We start from the raw sequence: 9,126 nt of genomic DNA, 5'->3' as shown, positions 1-9,126 counted from the left end.
ATCATTATGACACTGACATTTGGGTGTGCTTTACCCAAGAAATGGAGTTCAGTCCATGGTGAAAATTCCTCACACACTGAAAAATACTCTACTTGTAAAGACATTAGGTACCATGGTGCTGCCAGAGGAGATGCTTAACACTGTTCTTCCACTGTGACTTTTGAATGTAAATTTACAAAATAAGGCCTAAGAGAAAATAGTAGCAGCAGGTAGTGGATGACAATGATACAGAGCAAGAAAACCAGTCTCTCCTTTGTGCAAGGAAGTATTTGCTATAAACTCAGTAATGCTGTAATTTTCTGAATGGTCTTACTTTATCCTGTGTGATTAAAAGAGAGACAACACATTGTAACTAGTGATGATACAAAATTTTTAATTTACATGCAACATTTATGGAACATCAAAGCAACAAAACATACAGTTTTGGTGGTTCAAAATTCTCTTTTAAAAAATGGATAATGTTTAGAACTGAGAAAGATGCACATAACTGATTGCCCATGCACAAAATGACACCCAGAAACACGTCAGACTACATAAAAGACTTCAGCTAAACGACACATGTAGCTCTGAGAAAAGAGCCATCAGTGAACATGACTGAAGATCATGATTACTGCCCCCTCCAAAACACTGATGTGCTGTGAAAAGTGTTTAACAGCAAACAAGACTGATTTAATCACTGTACATTGATGCAGAATGTTAACTTGTGGAATCTGTATTCCCTCAATTTATTTGTAATAAAAATGCATCTCTAGTTTACAAATTTATATTTAATAATGTTACTCAAGAAACAGGTGCTTAATGTGATAACAAAAAAAGTTCCATGAAGTAATGGACATTCTCAGGGTGTATGAAGGGATTTAATGGTCAGAGTTTATTACAGAGAAATTACCTGTGTGGGTTCATGAGGGCTTGAAAGACCTGGTGGTTTTGTTAAACTGCTTTAAAATTCTGCATTAAAATAGCATAAGTGGTTGAGTACCCTGCCATGGATGTAGCGACCTCCAGCAGCATGGACTAGACAGTTGAGGAGATGGATTCTTATCCTCTAGCTAAATCCAACAGTGCCTAGAGTTCCAGAAATGCATAGCCTCATACTTAAAAAGACTAAATATTTCAGTTAAGGTAGAACAAATTGTCTTTCTTTCAAGCCCTCCCTCTGATGATCAATTTAAAGTAGTAGTGCCAAGGTATCATCACAAGAGGCAAATCAACTAAACCTGTACAGAGTGTAGTGACATACTGTAAACACCTAGGAGTAAGCAATAATTAAAAATCTGTCTTGTATTGCAGCTACTCATGTAAACAATGTATGAAACTTCTTTGGCACAAAAAAGCATTTTCCCTAGCACTTATAAATACAACATACTTACATGCATTTCACTTTTGTTTAAAAAGTTACTAATCATACTGATAAGCATTACCTTGATTAGCAAAATTCATAGATAAAGGATCCATTGTATTTTACAAAGAATTAAGAATATAGTTTGCAATTCAAAAATTATTTTGCAAACTTTGAAATTGTAGGGTAATCTGGAAAGTTAGTTGCATTTTAAAAAAATGTCTCCCTTTTTTTTCCTCCTATCAGTAATTTAAATCAATGGCAAGTAATTTGAGAAAATTGGCTTACAGAAATTCTGCTGTATTACTTAAGCAAGAAAAATACCAACTGCACTACTACAGGGATGAGAAAAGTCTTTTGACACACAAATACAGTCATTACATTCTTTCCCCTTTTTCACTTTCCTTGGAATCTTGCCAATAAACACAGAATCCAAACTTCACAAGATGCTTACCCCCATCATTCACTGTCCCCATCTTTTCAGCAAGAAGCTTCTGTATAATGTTAGATTATCTGTAACCCAGGCCACTTAAAAGCATTTAGTGACTTTGCTCACCATTTAGAAATCGCTATGTATGCTTGATTTGTATGATCAAGTTACATTTGTTATTCACATGCAATTTCAAGAGTTTGTGTTTCAGTGTGACTGGGTCATCTCCTAAGTGCCATGATATTAACAGGAATGCAAAAACCTAACACTGAGTCAACTTGTGAAAAGCTGTTGATAGGTTAAATATGCTATCTGAAGTCCTACACAACATACACAGATGAAAAGCTGGGTTTTTAGGTATTTATTTGCCTACAAAGACTGGTGTTCAGGATTCCCTGTCTGTTCTGCAGGAGTTGATAAATATTTAAAGCACTGCAGAGTACGTGGCTAGAGATGGTCCAGGCTAGTGCAAGGAGAAACAAAGCTGACAGCATTTAAGTATGGGTCTGATTTCCAACTGTTTCATTTTAAAAACCAGTCATAAACATCAGATTATACATTCTATACCTGACCAAGAGATTTAAGTAATTCCAGACTAAAATAGAATATCTGAAAAGTCCTCTGGGGAAAAGAAAAAGCAAATTTGTGAATTATAAAGGTATCCATGACAAGAAAAAAATAAAGCAGCTTTTTTTAAACTCAGAACTAGCAGTCTTCAAGTCATCTTATGGATAAACCAAATGCATACAACAGAAAGCTCTTCCTTCTTATGTGCATCTCAAGATGGTGTTAAGCCTGGACTTGTCATCTCTGTTGTGGGACTTGCAAGGTATTCACTTGATTTCAGACTTGTGAGAGACTTGTAGCTTGCTACTGATGTAAGAGAGCCACAAAGACCAAGTAATGATGGTGTGTCTTCTTTTCCTGTTAAGAAAAATAAGAATTAAGCTACTAATTTTTGTAGCACAAGATTAGTTGACCACAATAAATTGAGAGAACAGAAGAAGCTGTTTAATCTACACTACTGTGAATTCCACAGTATGCTTCAGCACAGGCATGTTTCATAAATGCAACTGGGCAGACAACTTACACCATACCTTCCCTATCCAGGTGCTACAGAGATCCCTATCCATGCCTTACAGGCTGGGCTGAAATCAGTCTTGAATTAAATTAGATTTTAATACTGCTTACAGTTAAAAAAAAAAAAAAACAAACAAAAAGGCAAAACTTCAAAATTACTTATCCTTGATATTAAAAAAAAAATACATCTAGCAGTTATGTAACACTAAGGTTTTGTATTGGCAAGTCTATTTAGCTTAGAATTTATGAGATTAAAAAAGTATTCTTTTGTAACAATTTATATTCTATTCCCAAAATACTACTATTTCACAAATCTTCCAACATTTTCCTGCTTTTTCAGAATTGCCCACAAGATGGAGCAGCTAAGCTTTGACAAGCATCCCGGTTTGAAAGGGGTTGTGTGCACATATTACATTCTTACAGATAGCTCATATCATGTTCCTCTCTCTGTTTTAATGGAAACACTGTCAGGCTGCATCTCCAGATAAATGATAAATGTAAGAATGATAGTGTAGTTGCAGATCCAGTGCATTTAATCATTATTCTAAAACCAAAAAAAGGAAATATAAGGAGTTTGTTGTAGTAGAAAGATGTCAGCAGATACTCCTTGTAGTGAAGCTGACTGGAAGAGATGTACAACGTATTTGAAGCTTAGCTTTAAATAAAGGGGAGTGAGGTATCTTCATAAATCCAAACTTATTTGAAGCAGAGTCCTTAGGGAAACTGAAACACTTTGCATGACAATGAAAATTATGTTTTCCAATGTGTATTTTCTTCACACAGAAAATGTCTCACAGGGATTGAGGTTCAGAACTGTGAAGAACAAAATTAAAAGAAGATATTAGACTGGCTCTGTACCTTCATTCAACAAGTTAATTCCATCTTGCTTCCCATCCTGTGAGTGACCTGGATCCAGAGAGGATTGAGAAAGACTAACTTCTGCTGAAAGTTGGTCCAGACTTTGAAAACTTTTCCTGCAAAGCAAGTAATATTTGATAGCAACACATTTATAAGATCTAACTAGGTATCTTCAACTCTCCCTAAAAATTTTTCTAAAAAAACCTATGCAGGTAATCTTTCTTCTCTTAAACACTATTTTTGTTTATTCCCTAAACCAGTTCTTTCCTTAAGCAATGATTTATTTTTCTGCTCTTTTAAAAAGAATTAATCCAAAGAAAGAAAATTTTTATGGAAATCAAGAGAAACTGATTTTAGTTACCAGTGATCTTTGTACATTGTAACAAGTGACTCCAATAGGATATTTCCAAAGTATGCTGAGTGAAATACATAATTTTCAGTTTTCCTGTTCTTCTAAGGGGGAATCAAAACAAATATGAAACTTACTCATCCCATTGTTGATTGTGTTTTCTATAGAGTAGAGTGTCCAAGGCAACAGCATTGACATCCAGAGCTCCTGGGGAAGGCCACTGATTGGTGAGGTGAGTAGTTAATTCTTGTCTTGATCTCAAGTCATTATTCTTTAGCACAGTTCTGGAAACACACACACACAAAAAAAAAAAAAAAAAAAAAAAAAAAAAAAAAAAAAAAAAAAAAAAGCAAAACAAAAATTTAAATGCAGTTCCTTAGGATAAAGGAGAACCAGGACATAGATGATCATAGAATCATTTGGTTGGAAGGGACCTTCAAGATCATCCAGTCTAACCATCACCCAGCACTGCCACTGTAACCCCTAAACCACATCACCCAGGCCAGACCCAGATGCCTCTTGAGCCTCCACAAATGGTGACTCCACCATCTCCCTGAGCAGTCTATTTCAGCCTGACCACCTGAACAGTGAGAGAAATTTTGTAGTTTCTAAATCTGAATCTCTCCACTTAAGTCTCATCTTAAAGCCATTTCTTTGGGTTCTGTCACTGCAGCCAGGGCAGTGCACTCACTACAAACTCCTTTCAGGAACCTGCAGAGAGCAATGAGGAACCTGCTGAGCCTCCACCAGACTAAACACCCTCAGCTCCCCTAGATGTTCCTCACAGGATGTGATTTCTGCCAAACAGCCTCTCCTCCTCCAGCCTGTAGCACTGCAGGGGATGACCTAAGAGCAGGACCTGGCACTTCACCTTCTTGAACCTCATGCAATTGTCTTCAGCCCATTGATCAAATCTGTTCAGATCTCTCTGGAGAGCCTTCCTACCTCCAGCAGATCAACATTCCCACCCAACTTAGTGTCATCTGCAAATTCACTGAGGGTGATCTCAATTTCCACATCCAGATCATCAATAAAGATATTGAACAAGACTGACCCCAAAACTGAGCCCAGGAGAGCACACTAGTGACCATCCAGATAGTCTACCTCAAGTGACCAACAGACAGCAATTTTCACAAAGCACCTTAGACTGCTTGCTTTACCTAGGGGAAGCAACTTAGAAACACATTGAGACATATTTAGGAACAAAAACAAAATGAAACAAAAAAGCTGATATTTGAATCTTTCTACAAAAGCAATTAAAAAAAGCAACTGCATTTAAGAGGTTCTTTCTACCAGCATAATGGTAATTGACAGGGCAGCTATTTTGCAAGCCCACTGTGATGTGCTTCCATCACACCAATTTTTTTTGCAAACCCTTGCATCAGTCCTTCAATATTTTTCCAAAATGAACTAAAAACAGACATGTTAATTCCACTGTATGTTTTCTGGCAAAATATGATACATAATTATTTTATCACCTTACAGTTTCTAGTAACTATGTCTGTAACTGATATAAAAAGGTAAACTGAATATCTTAAAGGCTCAAATGATTTTTGCCTCAAATTTCCAAGAAAGTAAAATCAGTCCTCTAAAATTTTAGAGCTGAATAGGCTAATATGCCAGTAATGGAAAATGCCTGCCAAAAGTTTGAATCTACAGAAATAAGGAAAGTACATAGTTTTTCAGGCTCCAAGACAAGGCCAGCCTTTTTCCAATAGCACAAGGCAACTTTTGATCTGCCCTTACATTGCTGTAGAATAACTAGAAATAAAAGCAGTAGCATTTTGTAATTGGATTTTATAAGTCCTCTAATCCACAAAACACTAGACAATACTAAAATGTTGCTCTACAAGGAGTTTAACTGTCTGTGGCCTGAAGCAAAAAGCTAATGTACTCATTTCCATACCAAATGTACTCAGAAGTTCAAAGGCAAATGCCGTGTTGCTATCCGAAATGCCAAACTGCACAGCAAATTAAATAACTATTCATGGCTCACATACATTTACATGAATTTTCCAATAACATTTTCAACAGGTCAATTTTTACAATACAGTTATTATTCTGGTGGTATTTGAACTGTTTAGACAGAAACCACTGTAAGGGCAAATAACAGTGTGCAAAGAGCCAAAATTTCCCACAAAACAAAGTAAGACAGTAGTAAACTCAGTAAGAAATTTTTAGCAGCTGAGTTTCACAGAGGAGACACATTCAGAGTTTTATTGCAGAGAAGGGGATGAAGCACAACCGTGATAAAAACTGGTTTCAAGAAACTTGCAAGTAAACAATCAACTTTTCTACCCAGGGATCCTCACCCTCAACCTCCTAAGAGGTCTACAGGAATAACCACTTTACTAACCCAAAGCTCTCAGTAATTTCAAGTATCTGGAATGGTATTCACTTCCCCATGTAAAACCCTAATCCCCTGAGGAACATCAAGCATTACACAGGGTTGGTACAGGTTTGTTGATTTGAGGAAACTGAAATAGCAAGATAGCAAGTTCTTATGAGGTTTGCCAGGTACATTACATCACCTCCTTATTCAGGACATCTTGAATATTTTCACAGAAGTTTCATAACAGGACACAATTTATATGAGCAACTATGCCCACAGCCTGAATGTAAATACACACATGTAACATGTACATGCAAAATTTCCATTTGGACAACCCCCATATGCTGTCACAGACAGACCTACAGACAAATTGCTAACAGTGGAAGTTTTGCATTTGATGTAGGTTTCCACCTTGAATACATCTATATTTCTATATTCCATACATCTTTATACCCTAACCTAAAATTTCACCTTTTCTGTGTGAACAAAGAAATTCTGAAGCAAATTCTCACCAAACTTCTCCAGAAAGTTTAACATAACATTTAAAAATAGTTTCAATTAATCACTTCTTAAACCACTCCACCATGCTCAGGAAGAAAACCAGGTATGAAGTAGGATACAGAACTAAATATTCTCCTCTTAAAACCTTTATTTTGAACCTTTAAACCTTTAAAATATGTAAAAATAGATTTGAAATTACAAAATCAGCCCCAGAATGATATCAAATATATAAAAAAATAGTAGTGTAGACAATAAATGTTAGACAAAATATGTACAGCAGATGCTATTAGTAACCAACTATTTTTATCAGCTTTGTAGATTATTTAGCCCTTTGCTCTTTTGCAGATATTTTTCAAGTATAAGATTCCACTGCAGCAGAGAGCCATTATAAAGGCTTTGCCTGCAGACAGCAATTCTCTTGATATGCAAGAACTGGCACTCCTTTTGTTTAACCAAACTTATTTGAAGAGTCAGCACAGAAACATAGAACCATATAGGTTGGAAAAGACCTTCAAGATCATTGAGTTCAACCATAAGCCCATCACTAAACCATGTCCATAAGCACTATGTCAACACAGCATACAGAATCCTCACACTTTTAATCACCATGAGAAAAGATGATCCTGCTACAAATATCCAAAACCAGGAAAAGAGGTGGATACAAAAGCATTTACTATAGGAAAAAGTTAAAAAGGAAGCAAATATGGTCAAGTTTTAATGAAAAAAGCAAATACAAATTTCAAAACTCAATGTGAAAAATAGCTGTGCAAGACTATCTAGTGCTGTCCTGCTCTTGTTCAGACAAAAGAAATGTTTTCTAGAGGTTAACAGCTCTCAAAGGAGAACAATTTATTTAATCTGATAATCTGACATCTAACTCAGGCACACTGAATTTCTGCAGTAGTGCCCTTGTTCCCCAGAATGTAAACACTGTAACCAGGCTGGCCAACTCCCAGCAGAGGGGCTGCAGGGTTTGGGGCAGGACTCTTCCTCATACCAAGACTGCAATGTGTATTTAGTCCTATTTTTAAATTAAGTTCAATATAATATGGTTCTATTGGTTTTGTAGCTGTGAAGACTGAAGGATGATTGAAAATAAGGTTTGTAAGACATTATGTTAAGCCATTTAATATAGGAGTAAAAGCAAGGACACTCCAAAAAGAAAATAGGGTAAGTGAGGCCAGTAGGATTTACTAAAGGAAGAAGATAAAAACCAAAGAAATACAATTAAACCTGAGTGAAAACAAGCATATACACTAAGCTATTAGGTTATTTTCATCAGTCTGGAAAAGAAGATAAAAACAGTGTCTGAAAGTAATAATCTCAGGAAGGTAGCTGGTACATGGAGAACACAGTGGATCCCAGTAAGAGATTGTACAGCTGTTTTGTGAATGAAAGACAGGCAGTGTGTGAGATATGGCTGAACAGGGTATCACTGTGGGACTGCAGAGTGCAGGTTTTGTGCAGTGTAGGAAGATTATCTAAAACCTTATGATGAGAGCAGGGAGGTTAAACCCATTTATGGTACATTCTCTAATCTAGGCATGAAAAAATTCTTGATTGCCTGAGAGCCTGTGAGCTTCCCTTCTAACTGGCATCCTCCATGTCTACAATTATTTCCATCTCTTTCCAATCATGTCAGCAAAAAAAGTAGCAGCAGATGTTCTATAATCTACAGAACGTAAACAGCTGTACCTTTAGCAGTCCTTACCCCAAACAACACTTTCATAAGATAACTTCATATAATGTTTCAAGTTCTGCAAATTTTATAAAATAAAGAAATAGTAAAGAGATAGGCTGAGAAAGAACATTCAACAATAACCAAAACATCAGTCTATTACCAACACTAATCTCAAACTGAATCCAAAAAATAGCACTGTACCAGCTACTAGGAAGAAAATTAACTCTGCCCCAGCTGGAATTAGGGCATTTCTTTTAAAATGACCAAATACCCTATACTTCACACTATAGATTTTTCCATAATATAATTATTTAAGTATAATATATACAGTCTCGCCATACTGTCCCAGGATAACCTTTATGACACTTGAATTGTGGTGGGATTTTTTTTTTTAATATCTGAAAAAAACCCAAAAACCTCCACATAAATTTAAAATACTACTGCAAATAATAACTTTGGCAAAACAATCAGGAAAAGAGATTAGAACATCTTAATACTAAAGTACATCATTAAAAACTATCAAATATTTGCCTTACATTTATATTTATTGTTCTCT

The 9,126-nt window shown here is 35.9% G+C and overlaps 1 protein-coding gene across 3 annotated transcripts in view; it reads right to left on the bottom strand.

Annotated features, from left to right (window-relative positions):
• Positions 1-353: 353 nt before the first annotated feature.
• Positions 354-9,126, bottom strand: part of RUNDC3B (RUN domain containing 3B) — a 48,965-nt gene continuing 40,192 nt past the window's right edge. For 2 of the 3 annotated variants that reach the window (XM_079301712.1, XM_079301713.1), the window contains exons 9-11: positions 4,194-4,340; positions 3,708-3,823; positions 354-2,693 (exon numbers count right to left, since the gene is read on the bottom strand). In XM_079301712.1, coding sequence (XP_079157838.1) covers positions 2,548-2,693; positions 3,708-3,823; positions 4,194-4,340 — 409 coding nt within the window. In that variant the 3' untranslated portion in view covers positions 354-2,547. Of the gene's footprint in view, positions 2,694-3,707; positions 3,824-4,193; positions 4,341-8,600; positions 8,647-9,126 lie in introns of those variants that run through there. The other variant, XM_079301711.1, reaches the window with a different exon arrangement.

This window comes from Erithacus rubecula (genome assembly GCF_903797595.1).
Source record: "Erithacus rubecula genome assembly, chromosome: 3".
Lineage (NCBI taxonomy): Eukaryota > Metazoa > Chordata > Aves > Passeriformes > Muscicapidae > Erithacus > Erithacus rubecula.
The sequence above is the reverse complement of the archived record's forward strand: the minus strand, read 5'-3'. Positions and strand labels throughout refer to the sequence as shown.